The sequence below is a fragment of the Apiospora marii genome (genome assembly GCF_038362585.1).
Source record: "Apiospora marii strain CBS 49790 chromosome Unknown utg000011l_segment0_segment0, whole genome shotgun sequence".
Taxonomy (NCBI): Eukaryota; Fungi; Ascomycota; class Sordariomycetes; order Amphisphaeriales; family Apiosporaceae; genus Apiospora; species Apiospora marii.
Window position 1 is genome coordinate 4,132,203 of NW_027117382.1, and position 16,377 is coordinate 4,148,579.

Below are 16,377 nucleotides of genomic sequence, written 5' to 3' on the forward strand. Positions count from 1 at the left end.
CTTTCCGTTGCCATCAGTCCCTCACCCCCCACCGATCCATAACCATAGCCGCCGCCCCGCCCGCAAACCAAGTCGCGACCGTGAGCACCGCCCTTACGGAGCCCGTCGCGAAATGCTTAGCCCCCCGCAACAGCTCGACGGTGGCGTACCGCGGATCGGTGAGCCCCTCGCGCAGCGTCGACGCGATCCACTGGATGTCGGCGCCGGCCTCCTGGATGGCCCAGGCGATGGGGAACGAGTCCTTCTTGGGCGGGTTGCGCACGCGCGGCCGCGACCCGGGGAAGACGGCGGCGCCCTTGCGCCGGCCCTCGAGGTCCTTGAGCGTCAGCTCGTGCGCCTCGTGCCCGCGCTTCTGTACGCTCGCCTTGGTCAGCTTGCTGCGCAGCACCGTCTTCTCCCTGGCCGGCAGGCCGCGCCACCACTTCTTGACGGCCAGGAACATGTAGTGCTGGATGGCCGACTTCTTCTTGACGAAGGCCGGGTGGTGCAGGATCTTGAGGATCTCCTCGATGGTCTCGTCGGCGTCGAGGTCGTCGTTGTCCCAGCACTTGACGATGCGCTGCGTGGCCCAGTTCGTGGTGACCGTGGCTACGAGGCCGGCGGGCTGGTTGAGGACGTTGCTGAAGTGGTCTTTGGAGAGGTCGGAATGGCTGGGGTCGGAGGCGTCGGATCCGTCTTCGTATACTGCTGCCGATGCTGCCTTGGCCGCCTCTTCGTCCACCTTGTCCTTGGCTGCCTTGACGGCATTACGGAGCTCCTTGACTGCTGACTCGAGCATCACAGCAAGGAACTTGAAGACTAGCTGGTCTGTGTACTCTCCGAGTTTAGTGCTGGGTTCCTCTGGGCCCTGGGGAGACGAGTCTTGTGCGCTCTCCTGTAGCCATTTCTTCATCCGGTCGTGGAGGAAAAGCACCGGCTCGATGGATTGCCAGAGTAGGTTCGGGTTCGCGATGCCGCTGGCATTCTCCTTCAGCTCCTTGACCTCCGTAGCAGGCGGAGGCTTGTCTGCGCCGGCCTTTGGATTGTCTTCGGTCGCTTTCTTGAAGATCTCCCCGATCGTGTCCAGCTGCTTCATGAGGGGGTTTGCGTCGGATGTGAATTTGCTCAAGGCCCCGAGCGCGGTCTTTACGAGGTCGAAAAGTTGCTCAAAGGCCATGGTTCCGTACCCCAGCTTCGATTCGAGCTCACCGAGGGTGCCCTTAGATTGCAGGATCGCCATGTCGTCGGCTTCTCCGAGCATGCTGTGGAAGATGTCGAGCATGCCGAACGTGCCTGTTACCAAGGGTGGGACTTTCCTGCCTCGCCATCCCGGTGCGGTGAGCCTGCACTTGTCACCGACGAAGGCGAAGACATCGACTTCTCCCAGCTCATGCAAGCACAGCTCTACGTAGTTGCTGTGCGCGGCAAAGTCCTCGAGCGTGTGCAGCGCAGCCCCCAGACGAATAAAGGACTCCTTTCGGGCGCCGGCGTCCTTGCGGCCCTTCCGGCCCAGCTCGATGCACTCCTTGAGCTGCTTGCGGATGTAGTCCGCCGAGGTGTCCCAGCCCTGGCCGGAATTGGCGATGTAGTTCTTCATGCCCGTCTTGGGATCGAACTCAAGCTCGCGGGGGTCGACGGGCCCGCGCAGTCGCTCGTCGACCTCCTTGGCGTCCTCGTCGTAGCCGTGCGGGTTGTCAATGTGCTCGACGTGCGTGTAGCAGCCGAGCCGGTCGCGCGTGACGTCGAACTCGTCGGTGGCGAAGCCGAACTCCATGAAGCCCATGACGGAGACGATGGCGCGCAGGATGGGCTCCGGCACGCTCTGCAGGCAGGTCGTGTCGATGACCTGGCTGAAGTCGCGCAGCCAGTTGCCAAAGTAGACCTGCTTGCGCTGCAGCTGCGTGAACCGGTGCTGCGTCACGAAGCTGAAGGGCAGGTACTGCAGCACCTCGGTGATGTCGCCGTGCCGCCAGACGTAGCCGTTGAATTCCGACGTCAGGGGCAGCGAGCCCGCGCCGAACGCGGTGGCGCCCCCCGCGAAGAGGGCGCAGACCAGGAACAACAGGAACAAATGGTGCGCGGACAGCATCTTGGATTGTATCTAGTTAGTAGTAAGAGAATGAGCCCCACGAAATTCGTCTTCCCCTGTGATTGGGAGCAGTTGGTTCCGGATTGATCGGCACTAAGGGGATCACTGCCATGGATGGAACTGTGGGCAGTAATTGGTCGTAGCTGTGCTCTCTCTCTCTGTCTTGTCTAGAAGAGAAGAATCCGTGACATAAAAGCTGCAGGGTGTCGCAAAACCAGAATTAAACAAAGCCGAAAAATCAAATTTTCATCGGGATGACTGTCAGACACTCATCATGCACAGCTGTCGGTGGTGGTTGGTCGGGAAAGACTCAGCAAGAGAAGTGGGTAATTTCAGGTTTATGATGAGATGAGTAGTTATGCTGGGTGGATCACAAGATGTCATCGGGGAGATGTAGTCACCCGAGAGCTTGGTTCGATCCGTCTTAGTCCCGAGATGGATTTTCATCGTTGCACGTGTAAATTCGCGGGTGGCTAGGTGCCAAGGCCCAAAGAGAACAACTGCACGCTCTAAGGGGAAAAGAAAAGAAAAAGGGCTGAGACACCATTGCGCCAGAATCAAGGGGTTGGCCCAATCATGCTTCTTGTTTGTTCATTAAAGATGATGGCTGGTCTTAGAAAAGAGCTGGGTGTCCAATGGCTTCATAGACACAGCTTTAGACAAAAGATCTCTCCCCGCATCAGATTCTAGCCCTGAACCTTGGCACCCCATACCGAGGCATTAGCCATTGACTGAGAAAGCACTTTTATCATGCAATTGTCAAATAGCGGTAGGCTGGGTATCGTATGAATGTTATTGATTCTATCTATTGTGTAAGGGGCAACGTGTGGTGTCAGGGGCCGACCGTTTCCTGAGCATGCTAGGGCACCCGATAATCACAATCTTTCCTTTTCCCAGACATTACAGCTTAGATGACATGCAGAAAACCGATGACGTACTTCGCGATCGGGAGCACGGGCGTTCTCAGGTTGGGCCTTTAGCGTACCCCGCCGCCGGATCGCGTGGATGAAGGATGCCAAGGCCAGTATCGTGTGCTCTCCCGCTTTGTTGTTGGCCTTTCTTGTTCGATAAATCTGCTTCTTCGGGTTTCTAGGTTTCTAGGTTTCTTGATAACTCCCTCCTCTAACCTACTCAACTATGATGATGTGCTAGAGGGGTTACTGTCGGCGTCGGGTTCAGCGTTGTCAGCCCGGATGCTTTGAAGCCCCACCAGCGGGGGATGGCTACTTGCGTCGCTGCTGCTCGTGCCAGCCCCATATCTTCTGTCATTCAACGTGCTCTTCTCTCTTCTCAGTAATTTGACTGAGCCGTAGATGGACGGTGCGTTTCCGACGAAGACGGCCACAAATATCTGTATCGAAGCCCATATTGCGCGCACATCTTGATGAGGCGCCTCGATTGTTTGGGCGGCGCGGGTGGCACTGATTGCTATACATAACAACCCGAGCCCGATCAAGGCGCAAACACGCAACCTCATGGACCATGTATGCTTCGAGAGGCGGGTCAGGGGGAACGCGATGATCAGGACCACGACATCAAGAAAGATGTTGCAACTAGTCTGCATCAAAAGTTGTGCATAGGCCTTTTGGCATTGAGGCTGAGGCTCATCCGTTGACCAGTACAGACTGAACGGCCTGCACTCGAGGAATGTGACTAGGACGACGGCAACAAAGGTCACCACCACTAGACCCCAGATTGCACGAATCACCCAGGTCATAACCGTGACGTCGTGCACCAATCCCGTATAGAATGAGAGAATGATGCCAATCTGGAGCCAGAGTATGAGGCTGAATAGGACTCTGGCGACTAGGACGAGGATTCGACCAGCAATGTAAGTCTTTGAGTCGACGTCTTGCGCAACCCCGGGTGGATCAGCTGCGCCGAAGGACAGGTAATAGTGCGTAACAACAAGACGTCCCACAACGGCGACAACTGAAGCAGAAGCAAGGTAGAAGTTAAGATCAAATTTGCGTTTGCGCCAGGTTTCGAGGGCGAGACGGGTGAGGAGGATGGCAAGGCTCAGGGCTGAAGACACATAGTCGAGTATCTGTGCAGTCTGGACGTTCACAATACCATTCGACATGACAGCGATTCGGGCTCGTGATGCATTATAGGGTATAGGTACAATAGGTATTAATTAGGTGGAGATTCGGAGTTGAGAGAGAAAAAGCAAATCGAGGCGGCGCTCACAGCCGTTGCAGGTGTTGTTGGGCGGCATCGCGTGTTGTCGAATTGAACAGAACATTCATTGAAGCCGAGAAGGAGCAGGAGGGAGAGGAGAATGAGTGATCTTTACTAATCCTGCAGGCTGCAGCCGTGCAGCATTTTTTCCCAGCGGTGCTTGCCTCGCTTGCCCTGTTTTCTATTCTTATGGTCCAATGACGAAATGACGGAAATGAGCATGCGACGGCAGTTGTTCCTGTCAGCGACGATTGACTCTTTGCAGCTCATTAAACTTTGCGCGGCGCACCGTTCGGCTTCCCAATTTCGGGGCCGCCTAGATTGCAATTAGCTAAGATCAACTTTCGAATGGTTACCAGCCATGCGGATACGGCGTACCGCTACGCTGGAGAGTGACAGGCAAGGGGCCAGCTCTCACCACCCTCACTCAGTTGCACACTTAAGCTTTAAAAAGAATCGTCCGAAGAAGGCAACTTCTTCTTCTCAACAGACGGGCGGCCAAACCCAATTCAAGTTCGAATTGCCCTTTCTGATTTGCCAGACAAGGAAGGCGTTCATCGATTTGATCTCTTTGCAATGACATGATGTTGGGCGAAATGCAGTCGCTAGCTTTCTCGAGCTCCGTCACGAGGGAATGCACTCCACATGGCGGGGTGCATACGTGAAGACCACAGAACCCCCGATCTGCACTTTACTAATCGGCAGGGCACTTGGTACTTTCGACTTTCATCAATGACGTTGACTGTTTAGCTGTTTCCTTAAGATGTAAGTAGTTATCGCTTGCTCATCTACGATACCAATTGGGCAATTGCATGATGAACCCCTCACGCCTGTCCGCCCGCCATGACTGCCATAAGCCTCTCCAACACGTCGTCCTCGCCCGGGTAATCGCCCTTGATCGTGTCGAAGGCCGGCAGCAGCACCGCGTCGTCGATCTCCTTGTACTTTCCGCACGACACGTGGAGCAGGTTTCCGTGCCGGGAGGTGTCCGCCATCAGCAGCGCCGCGGCGCGCGCCACGGCCGACGCCGGCTGGATCTCGACGCCGATCTTCTCCATCAGGCCCCGCAGGTTCGGCAGCACGCTGCTGTCGGTCCACGTGGGCGCCAGCGTGTTGACCCGGATGGGCAGCTGCGCCGCTTTCGTCAGGGTTGTGAGGCAGCGGCCGAAGCCGATGACGCCGTGCTTGGCCGTGGCTGGGTGATTCATCAGCGTTAGGAACGGGATAGGGTGAACTATGCTGACTTGGTGCAGATATACGTACAGTAATCCGCGGCTCGAAGCCGTTGCAAGCCCGTCGTGGAGCCGCAGAGCACGATGCTGCCGCCGTCGGCTTGCTGTCGGATGTGATACAAGGCCAGCGTGCACGTGTTCATGAGCCCCTTCAAGCTGACGTCGATAACGTCGTAGTTTGGCTCCTTGAGGTCGCCGTTCTCATCGACTTCCATCGACAGGTAGTCGGCACGCGGGCCCAGACCGGCATTGGCGAAGACCGAGTCGATGCGGCCGTAAAGCTCCTTGCTCCGCTTGAACATGGCGACGAGATCAGCCCAGACCGTGACGTTGGTCTTGACATAGGCGTACTCTCCCGTAGCAGATGACTCGGGCTGCTTGGCAGGCTCTTGTATATCCGCGTTGATCACCCGAGCTCCCAAGGAGAGCAACAGCTCAACAGTGGCCAGACCGATGCCCGATGAGCCCCCTTAAACGCCAACACTGTCAGAACATTGGGCTCGTTCCTTCATCTAGCCATCACCACGTCTAGGTCGTCGGAAAAGTTCGTACCTGTGACTATCACCGCCTTTCCTTTCAAACCCTGCAAGTCATTCTCATTAATAAGGAATTCGGCCATGGCGTAAAATATCAGACTCGCGAGCCCGCTCGTGTGTTTTCAATGCAATGATGGGCAAAGGGTAAGGATACAAAAGGAGAAGAAATATCAACAGTTATTTAACAAAATCAAAGTCGAAAGACAATTAAAAGAGCAGACCCCGGGTAAACAACTCCCTCCTGTTGCTGCGCCCCTTGCTGACATCGAGCATGAACGTCTGAGGGGTAAGGGTCTTACCTATATGGAGGTGACTACGTGGAAGCACACCGCCCACCTGTGACATGCGACGAATGGGTCCCGCCCCATACTAACGGCTAATAATATGTCTTTTGGCCCATATTCATTTCGACATAACGCAGTACAGTGGCGCATGAACCCAAGCTGGGCCACTGGCGGGGGAGAAAACTTATGTAGGGTCCCTACTTTTCTTGTGGTAGGGCTACTTGCTGACTGCAGTTCGCTCTGATCTTCTAGAAAGCCAGTGATACTTTGACGGCTAAGCTAACTGAGTGTGGTTGTGTCCGAGTTCATCTCCACACCCAACGGCCCTAGCCTCATCCAGCTGGCCCAGAACACGATCGACCTACACTTACGAGCTGCTTACTATTTCCAGTTGGTCATGGCTGACAGACGGCTTGTAGAAATCGCACCACGATTACGGGCTCTAAGGCGACCTAGGGCTATGCACAAAAACCCATGGTTACTTGAGCTTGTTCGATCCAGAGCTTGAAATATGCATCGTTGCATATCGACGCTAACTATAGCATTCATCTCGGGTAGCTTACCCGCGCTGCCAACAGCTTATGGCACTACAGCTAGAGTCTAGTCGCTACACTACTACCGCAAGTGTGTGTTTGGAAAACTGACTAACGACAGATCTAGGCCTCTATGCCAAACGAGACAAGAAGCTGGCTGCGGTACGCGAATTATTGTGAGGCAAGCATGCTCTTTGCAGAGTACCATAGAGAGACCATGGCCCATGGAACCAGCTTAAACTGGTGATCATGCAGCACAAGTGGTTGATAATACACCACCTGGCGTATTAACCTTATGACAACCGACAGGCTAGCTCAGCATGTTTCAACAACGCGGAATGTTTCCTCCCAGAGCGCGCATCTGTAGGCGGCAACGCTAACGGCTGGTGGCGCACTAGAAGCTGAGTCCGAGACACGCCGGTGTTGGTTACAGCATTGGGTTACGGATTACAATCCGCATCCTAAGAATCAGGAGCGCCAGCTTGCCGGATCTAGGTCCAGCTACTGTCCGCGTAGCACTGGGTTGCAAGACAGCCCGCCCAGCTCTAGGTAAACCAAACCCATTTGATTGCCTATATCACTTATAATTGGCAGTTCGGGACCTGTTGGTAGGATCGCCAACGCATTCTGTGGCCCTTTATTGGCCTACAATTTCCAATGTTCTGACTTTTTCTCCAGGTCATATTATTATCCCTTATCCGTAAGGATTGCGCCGTTATCCAGGGCAATTTTGGGAATGACGATTTTGTACTGCTGGTATGTCAAGAAGTCGTTGATATGTTGCATCTAATGACGGCTTTGGGGCTTGGCTCAAATCGGATGGTTTCCTAGCTCTCTATGATCAATCTAGGTCAGTTCAGGGGCCTCCTATGGTACCGCCCTAGTCAAGCGTCCTTCGACCCATTTGTATCCGTTCCGACTACCCGCATCGAAGGGCCATAGGGCCCCGACTGGTTGCTTTTTATAATAATCTTGGGCGAGAAGCTGGCTCCATTCGATACGTTTCCGGTTCCGGTTTCAACAACATTGGGAAACATACCGACTGCGAGCGCTTTCTCGACGAAGCCTCCAGACCCCGCCGTCATGGTGAAAGTGGCTGGCGAGGGGATTCCTCTCCTAAATCTCACCATTGTGTTGTTGGTTCTCTCATGGTTCACGTTTGTGGCTAGGGTGGGAGTGCGGAGATGGATCAAAGGCTTTGGAGCTGACGACTGGCTCATGGGGGGCGGTTTGGTAGGTTTGCGCGACGATCCTCCCCTTCTTTTGCCTCTTGACCAACATAACTGACAGAGAAAACTCCCACCGCAGATCCTTTATACTGTTACGGCCGCCTTGGTGATTGTATGCTGTTACTATGGCGCTGGTCAACACTCGGATGCGCTCACTCGTGCTGAAATACAAACCGGGACCAAAGTAAGTAGTCTCGCCTCCGAATTTCTCTCTAGGAGGGGCTGACCATCTCGAAACCAGATGTTTTTCATCGCCGAGTTCTTCTACGCCGCTTGCACAGTCCTCATCAAATGCAGCATCAGCGTGACGCTGCTGCGCATAGCCGATGCGCGCCGTCGCTTCGTGTGGACCCTCTGGGCCGTTATGGGCTTGACAGCTATCACGGCCGTCGTCTTCATCCTCGTCATCGCCAACATCTGCCATCCTATCACCATGCTGTGGGGTGCGACAACCGAGGGGTCTTGCAGCCCCCGCCTCAATAGCACCGTCAGCTTCTTCTTCTCCGCCGTCTCCATCGTGACCGACTTAGTGCTGGCCATCTTGCCGGGGATCCTGCTGTGGAACATTCGCATGAAAAAGACGGTCAAATTCTCAGTCATGATCATTCTGGGACTGGCTGCTTTGTAAGCCCACCTAAGCCTTCACCATTCCTCTCACTCGAGTCTTCAATCCTTTACTAACAGTTACCCTTCTTGTTTCTAGTGCAAGCTGCGCCACCGTCGTCCGACTTCGCTACTTGACCCTATACAACAACCCAACCGAGTTTATGTACAGCACCGGCGCGATCGGCCTTTGGTCGGTCTTGGAAGAAGGAATAGGCATCATTGCTGGTTCTCTACCGGCACTTCGACCCCTCCTAAGTCTCCGCTCTCTCGGCGGCAACGGCCGCAGCAATGGCACCTCGGCCAGCGACCTAAACCAACTACCGCCGACGGCTGAGGATCAGCAGGAACAGAAGCAGCAAGAAGAGGGCTCTCTAAGACCCTCACACATGAGGAGAGTTTCTAGCGCCATACGACTGAGCGTCTTAAATTTCTCGCCCGCCTCGGAGTCGGGTAGCTTGCGGGGCTGGGGAAGCCGTCGGGGGTCGACGAGGGGCGGGTACGGCGACGAGGATGATGGCGATGCGGCAAGCCAGAAGCACATCTTCAAGGAGGTCCACGTCAGCGTCCAGGCCGAAGACTTGGACCAGATTTCCCCGGAGGACTGGATCAGGGAACAGGTCCTGGGCTGGGACACGTCTAGCAGGCGGAGCAGCCGGGCACACGCCAACTGAAGACGAACTTTGCATTTTCGGGATACCCAAAAAGACTGTACATTACGACGTGGCGAAACTTGACGATATACTATATCAAGTGAAAGTGAACCCAAGCGTGAGGCTATGCCTAGCTTCATTGCTCACGTGACCCCTACTGTCACACACAAACGCACACTGGGTCTGGAAGAACCACAACTCGTTCTATATCGCACATACCCTTCGCACATGTTGCATTGATTTATTCAACATCGTTGCTCGAGCCGGGGCGATCCACTCTTCCCGCGGAAACTGAATCCGCTTTGGCTAGCTGGCGTTTGTTGTATCAGCTGCCCAGACGGCCGAGGTCGACCAGCGAAAACAACATGCCCAGAGGGCTCAGCACCCTCGTCCTCGCTGTGGTGAGGGACATGGGCGGCGAACCACAGCAGCGGAACCGACCCTTACGCCAGGGTGGTTGGCGTGGTGCCTATCGTTGTTCTAAATCTTGGCGGCTTGGCTAAGCGAATGCTTAATTGCACGTCTCTCTATACTCAAAGTGGGTTGTTTCTTATCCAGTTGAGTGCCTTATTGGACAGGTCTAAGTGCTGTATTTTCAAGAACGTCGTCGGCACCATGAGCTAACATTGTAAACTGACTCGAACAAAGGGTCCGCATTTGATGGGACGTTGTGTAGATCACACGGAGCCGAGTGAAATCAAGACATTGTTGGCGCAATACTACATGTATTCTTGGAATTTGGTCTTTCTACGTAGTATAGTGGTCTTTGGTCTAGTAATCGATGATATCGTTCCCAGTCAGATTCGGCTTGACCTCCTTGCCCTCTAGCCAGTCCTTGCACTTCCTGTACAAAATGTCGCGCTCGGGTCCATGGGCGTTCAGATCCAGCTTGGGTGGGTGGCCGACCTTGTCTTCACACCAGCAAAGATAGCGATACCCGCTGTTGTTCCGTTAGCCACATGGCCACGTCATGGCAAAAAGAAACCACATGATTGAAAAGGCAGCAGCCGACTCACCTCGGGTACTTTTCCACCTCAGACTCGGGGATGTCGAAGCCGCCCACCGTGGGGTTGACGACAATCATCTTGTCCTTGTCGAAGAGGAGCGTGAAGAGGGCGACGCCCCAGACGCCCCGGCGGCGCTCGAGCAGGGCGAAGAACCGGCAGTCGGCTTCGTTGTCCATCTCTTTGCCGTCGATGGTCACGCGGCAGGTGATGGTCACTTTGAGCTTGGAGACGGCGCGGTCGCCTTGGACGTCGACAGTTTGTCTGCGACTCTCGTTGTTAGCCTCACTTTATGTGTCCCCTGGAAGCACAGGTCTTTTTATTTTCTACTACTTACCCGGTCACTCGATGCAGGATATGAAACATGCCCTTCTTCTGTTCGGCAAAGGCCGCCTTGGAGGCGGCGATGAACTGCTCGATGGTGCCCTGCTCCCAGGAGGTGGTGATGTAGGCGCCCGGGTGGAACATGGAACGGTAGTTTTCCCACTCGGCGGCGTCGCGGTAGACGGGCCAGCCCTCGCACAGCTCGCGGATCTCCATCCGGTCCAGCAGGTGCTGTCGGTCCGGGTCTGAGGCGATGTTGCGCGCGGCCTTGTCGGGGCGCAGGGCCAGGGGGGCTTGCTCGACGTGGTATAGGTCTGCGGAGAGTGCTGGCATGGTGAATCCTACTTGAAACAGGAGGGTGTGAAATATAAGAATTGTTTTGTCAAGGCTGGAGCAAACTGTAATATTCGATTAGATTGTAGTCGTCTTGAGGCCTGCGGTTCTGGCTGCTTTTATACCTTTCTTCTCTCCTTTCCTGCATGGTGATGTCGTTCATGGTACTGGCAATGCCGTCTGGCTCGAAGCTCTTGTTCAATGCTTCACCACATGTCCTCACGAGATATTCTCGTCTCCCAACTTCGGTCCAAATGCCAAGTCACGAGATTATCTGGCATTGATGGTAGATGTTCGTATGAGCATGACGGGGGGTCAGGGGACGGAGGGTCGACGGGCCACTTTGGTGGGCCTGTGGCTGGGTGCGGATAGGCTGGACTGCCCTGGAGCGTAGGATCCATACTGGGGAAATAACGTGGGAGTGGCCCGAAGCATCCGAACCCGCACCTGGAGAAACAAGCCTCGATCTTCTCCGGTAGAAGCATCCGCCAGATATGCCGTCCATCGTGGCATAGATGACCCGGTCAACTGACTGCGATGCATCTTGGAAGATAATTTACTTCTTAGCTGAGCATGACATGGTCAAGCAATCTGTGTTCACAAAATACCGTATAGTGTTGGCCCAATCCTGGAGACGCTTCTTTGAACTCACAACTCTCCAAACTCACTTGACTGTGCTTGACATAGATCACCGTCCGTGTTGACGATATTAAGGTAAGTTGGCAAAGAAGCACCTTGGCACCCCAGGCGGCACCCGGGGGTCTCCAGCTGCCCACGAACTGAGTGGAGATTGTATCGAAAGGAGAGCATGTGGATTGCGTGTGGGTCTCATCCGCTCCAGCGAGAAGTTGCAAAATCTGTTTGGTCTGCTCTCGAGAACATCCGCCAACTTGTCTTTCACAGTCTGATAGGTGGTTACTGATCATCTGGGCTTGTCCAATTTACATAAATGGTTACTAAATATCTGAATTTGGCAAGCATGCCTGCTTCTTGCAGCACAGCTTCTTCTCAAAGCATCCAAGCATAGGAATGTCAGCCGGATGTTGCCGGTGATGTGCACCATGGCTAATCCTCTCAGGCTTGTCATCCAATCTTCCGCTGCAAGATTCCTGGGCCGATGGTCACTGATCTGCCCTGTTGCGTCTAGCACCCGATTCCGCAGCAAACAAGCTTATCTGCGTCTTTGGTCCGTATGTGTAGCGTACCTGACTTGGAATTTGCAGGCTACGTGAGTGGCATTGCTTACTAAACTACTGTATGGAAAGCATAGCCCTTGCAACCGAAAGAAGCAAGTAGCTGCAGGCGCCGAAGTACGATCATATTCCTACTCGTTCTAGCCCAGAGTTGCATCTACCCCTGGTAAATGGCAGTGGTGGGTCTGTTTCCTGTTCGCATTGCCTCTTTCCTTTTCCTAGGATGCCTCACAGTTTAGCGGCTGACCCTGGTAGCCAGCTAAGCAGTCAATTCCAGGGCAGCAGGTGAAGTTTCCCATACTCTCTTGGAAGGGCAACACACAGTCGATCGTATACAGCGGGTAATATCTTACGAGCCTTCAAAACAAGACCAGTCAGTGATAGCACTCAATAATTTGGAGTTGGAGTCGCGACCATGTAGATACAACGCCGCCGGGCAGCAGAATAGCCAGTCTGATACTATCAGTGACATGACCTTCTTGGAGATCAACTGAAGCTGGCCAGTACCTAATCGAACGCGCTTATGGGTTTGGTTGACTTTGCCTGTCCCTTATTTGTGGGCGTGTCCAGCACGGATTGTTGACCGCGGGTGTGTCTTTCAGCAGCCACACGATCTATTCGTCACATTCATGTCGATACGTACAGTCTTTCCGTTTTGTCTGACTAGAGGTGCAATGGAGCCGTTGGCCGCGCTAGGGATTGCCGCTGCGGTAGTTCTATTTGTTGATTTTGGCACGGCTATTATCCGGGAGTCCCCCGCGGGACGTGGAGATGGAAAGTCGCTTACACACTCTGACTTTGTCATTGCTGTCAAAGATTTGATTAGCCTCAGCCAGTCGCTCAAGAACAAATTCCCAACCGTCCTTCTCCGCAAACATGAAGCAGTGAGTGATATCTTGAGTGTAAGATCTTTTTGGCCCCGTCAAATTTACTAATACGTGAGTACAGTCTAGGCCTCTTCAGAACTTCTTCGTAATTGCAGTGCCGTGGCTGAAGAGCTAACCCAAGTCCTGGAGTCACTCAGGCCCAGTCGAATGCCGAAGCCTAGCCGACGGGCCAACTTCCATGCAACACCGAGGACCGTCTGGAACGCTGATCGTATTCGCGACCTTCTGCTATTGAAATTGCTGAGCAAGGGCAACTAATATCTCGGTCTTGCGAACACTCTCGTTGAAAAAGCTTCGGGTGTTTCTTATGAGTTGTTCTTGTTGTAAGATCCATACTTGAGGGGCTTCGAAGCGGTGACAAACTCGTAGAGCTCGTTAGCCACTTGTTCAGAGGATTTCGACCCTTACTTCCGACCTTACTACCGTCTCTTCGCGTCTGCCATGATGATGGGCAAGAGTTTCCCCACAAAGGTCGTCGAGGCCGGCATTGACCGCCCTGGGTCTGGATCCAGCTCACTGATGTGGAAGAGCGTGGCAACCGCTCTGGCATATGGTAGAGAAGCACAGGAGATGCAAAAACCGATTCTGAGCCACTACTTGGCCGAGTTTGACATAGTCTACTCACGACTCTGGGGAACCGTATCACAATTCAAAGTCAACAACACTCACGCCACCCCGCTTCCAGCTTCCTGGTCATTGGCGATTCTTTGCGACTACTACGCATTACACGCGGAGATCATTCTTCTTTTTGGTCCGAAAATCACTGGGACCAATGCGGAAGGGTGTGAAATCAACAATCTTCACGTAATGGCAATCCACTGGCGATTCACGTCTAACCTAGGCCACCAAATGAAAAGGACCTGGATCGGACGGGAATCGGCTCCTGGAAGTTTTCCAAAGATCGCTCATTATTTCTGGGATCGCTGGAGACAAATAGAACCCTTGAAGCGTTTACTATTCAGATACGGAGAATTATCAAGAGCTATCAATTTGGACAGGAGACTGCAAGTCCATCACGTTTGTATAATATATTTATTATGTTACAACTCTGTTCGAAAAGAAATGCGATGGAACACTGACTTTCTGGATAGAAACTCCTTTAGACTACGCCGAAAAATGCCCTCTTCAATACTACGTTGTTGCTACCCTAGCGAACTTGAGTAAAGAGCGATCTCCTTCTCGGCCAGGAAGTAACTTTCCCCTGGGGCTCTCCTTCCTCGACGACACCAAGGTAGCCGGTGCCGACGGTCGGGGCCGCTCGTTCCGCCGCAGCGTGGTGCCCGCCTGGATCATGCGGATCGCCTTCTCCGCGGCATTCCGCAGCAGCTTGTCCGTGTTCCGCTTGGCCTCCTCGAGGTCGGAGGGCCCGTCCACGATGCTCATGAAGGCCGAGATGCCGACCTGGTACACCTCGCTCGCGTCCTCCCCGATGCTGCCGGCCAGCGCGATCACCTTGGCCCCGCGCGCCTGGGCCCGCTTGGCGATCTCGACCGTCATCTTGCCGTGCGTGCTTTGCGAGTCGAGGCTGCCCTCGCCCGTGATCACGATGTCCCAGGGTTCGTCGAAGAGTGTCGCGAGGCCGAAGTAGTCGTCGATGGCTTCCTGTCGAGCACGCAGTTGGGCACCCAGCAGTAGCAGACCTGTCCCGAGCCCGCCGGAAGCGCCACTCCCGGGAAGGTTCCCTATCTCTTCTTTTCTCCCACAGATGGGCTGGGCCGCCGTTGCGAGTTTCTCCAGGGCCAGTGAGAGGTGTTCCACTTGGTCTGGGGTGGCCCCTTTCTGCGGACCGTATACCCTGGCTACACCACGGGGGCCACACAGAACATTCTTGATGTTGCACACCGCTTCGATGAGCACTGGATCGTCTATTGAACTATCAGTATCTCAGACACTGGCTGCTTCCGAATAGAACATACCTGTGCTTCGTAACCGGGGATGTATCTCATCCAGACAAATACTGTCCAGGTCAGACAGACTTCCGCCTCCTTGAGCTATTGGCAGCACGGATCCGTCCTTGGCACGTAACTGCACTCCCAAAGCCTGCAGCATGCCGGCACCTCCATCTGAAGTACCAGAGTCCCCACACCCGATTATGATCTTAGTACACCCTTCATCGAGCGCAGCAGCTACAAGCTGTCCCACGCCATACGTGGTCGTGGAGGTGGGGTCCCGACAGTCCCTGGGTACAAGTCGTAGCCCGGCAGCCGAGGCCATGTCGATAACGGCCGTCTTGTTGTCTTCCCCAAACAAGCCAAACGACGACTGGACGGGCTCTCCTGTCGGACCGGTGACCTCCAAGTGCCTCAACTCGCCACCTTTGACAGAGGTCAGGGCGATGGCGAAGCCCTCACCGCCATCATGTAGGGGTACCTTTCTGATGAAGGCGGTCTTCTCGTCTAGGACACGCCGCACCCCGTCCTCGATGCAATCGGCGACTTGCTCGGGGCCTAGGGTTTCTTTGAAGCCGGACGGGGCAATGAGCAGCCTGATGTCATGTTCGTGGGGTTTCTTGGTGAACGACTGGAGTCTATCCAGCTTGAATTTGCTTCGAAACATGGCAAGGTTGATCGATCAGTTACGTCTGAGATGTCATTAGGTATTATGTTTCGCAGGAACTGCGATATCTCAGTTGCAAGGATGGAATCCTTGTGATACTTATACCTCAGTCTTTTCCGGGGTTTTCGCCGGTGCCCAAAGGGAGTCGGTGCTTCCAAGCCTTGGTTGGCATGCTGCCATATTTAGAAACCGGTGTTTTGCCCGATGCACGGCATCGTATGCGCCGCGCGGCGAACAGCATCAGCTCGATAACCAAGTTACTGGATTCAAGTCGGCTGTGCCTTGGCTGGCTAGATGAAGCAACCATCAAACTACTACCCAACAAAGGGGGCTGGGTCATGTCACCCAATAGCAGACACAGTCAAGACGCAGTGATTGCACAAGCATACCACGTAAGACACAAGAAACGCCACAAAGCTTACGAGTAGACGTCGGCTTGGATGACCAGTTGCTGTACAGGTGTCGAACAAACAATTGGGCATGATCCGCCTAGCCACCCCGGTCGTTGCATACCGCCAAGCTGCAGATCATATTGGACGTATGCAGCTGCCAGTCCACAATTACCTATCATCTCCAAAAACGGCACCCTGTCGCGTGAGGCATTGCTACTTTCTGCTATCACGGCCAATAAGCAGACAAACACACATCAGGAGTCAAGACTTCTGCCAACCAGGTACCCATGGGGCTGTGACCACACCTGGGCCGTGCTAGCCGTTACGCACCTCTGCTCAAGCCTCTACCGCTGCCATTCCCGGCGTGCC

General features: G+C 54.3%; 7 protein-coding genes across 7 annotated transcripts; 2 read left to right on the forward strand and 5 right to left on the reverse strand.

Moving 5' to 3' along the window:
- Nucleotides 1-13: 13 nt before the first annotated feature.
- Nucleotides 14-2,068, reverse strand: PG985_014447 (heterokaryon incompatibility Het-C; the record flags this gene model as incomplete). The annotated part of the gene is made up of 1 exon (XM_066834213.1): nt 14-2,068. The coding sequence occupies one exon, from the start codon at nt 2,066-2,068 to the stop codon at nt 14-16; it is 2,055 nt and encodes a 684-aa protein (XP_066678953.1).
- A 1,135-nt stretch (nt 2,069-3,203) lies between these two features.
- PG985_014448 (uncharacterized protein) lies at nt 3,204-4,151 on the reverse strand (the record flags this gene model as incomplete). Its single annotated transcript, XM_066834214.1, has 1 exon — nt 3,204-4,151. One exon carries the CDS (start codon nt 4,149-4,151, stop codon nt 3,204-3,206), a length of 948 nt encoding a protein of 315 aa, XP_066678954.1.
- Nucleotides 4,152-5,073: 922 nt separating this feature from the next.
- PG985_014449 (uncharacterized protein) lies at nt 5,074-6,100 on the reverse strand (the record flags this gene model as incomplete). The annotated part of the gene is made up of 3 exons (XM_066834215.1): nt 5,074-5,444; nt 5,513-5,950; nt 6,034-6,100. 3 exons carry the CDS (start codon nt 6,098-6,100, stop codon nt 5,074-5,076), a joined length of 876 nt encoding a protein of 291 aa, XP_066678955.1.
- Nucleotides 6,101-7,917: 1,817 nt separating this feature from the next.
- On the forward strand, nt 7,918-9,340 carry PG985_014450 (uncharacterized protein; the record flags this gene model as incomplete). The annotated part of the gene is made up of 4 exons (XM_066834216.1): nt 7,918-8,067; nt 8,143-8,247; nt 8,305-8,687; nt 8,767-9,340. 4 exons carry the CDS (start codon nt 7,918-7,920, stop codon nt 9,338-9,340), a joined length of 1,212 nt encoding a protein of 403 aa, XP_066678956.1.
- Nucleotides 9,341-10,090: 750 nt separating this feature from the next.
- PG985_014451 (uncharacterized protein) lies at nt 10,091-10,980 on the reverse strand (the record flags this gene model as incomplete). Its single annotated transcript, XM_066834217.1, has 3 exons — nt 10,091-10,259; nt 10,336-10,587; nt 10,661-10,980. The coding sequence occupies 3 exons, from the start codon at nt 10,978-10,980 to the stop codon at nt 10,091-10,093; spliced, it is 741 nt and encodes a 246-aa protein (XP_066678957.1).
- A 1,867-nt stretch (nt 10,981-12,847) lies between these two features.
- PG985_014452 (uncharacterized protein) lies at nt 12,848-13,318 on the forward strand (the record flags this gene model as incomplete). The annotated part of the gene is made up of 2 exons (XM_066834218.1): nt 12,848-13,075; nt 13,127-13,318. 2 exons carry the CDS (start codon nt 12,848-12,850, stop codon nt 13,316-13,318), a joined length of 420 nt encoding a protein of 139 aa, XP_066678958.1.
- Nucleotides 13,319-14,191: 873 nt separating this feature from the next.
- On the reverse strand, nt 14,192-15,616 carry PG985_014453 (glycerate kinase; the record flags this gene model as incomplete). The annotated part of the gene is made up of 2 exons (XM_066834219.1): nt 14,192-14,916; nt 14,977-15,616. The coding sequence occupies 2 exons, from the start codon at nt 15,614-15,616 to the stop codon at nt 14,192-14,194; spliced, it is 1,365 nt and encodes a 454-aa protein (XP_066678959.1).
- Between the last annotated feature and the right edge of the window lie 761 nt (nt 15,617-16,377).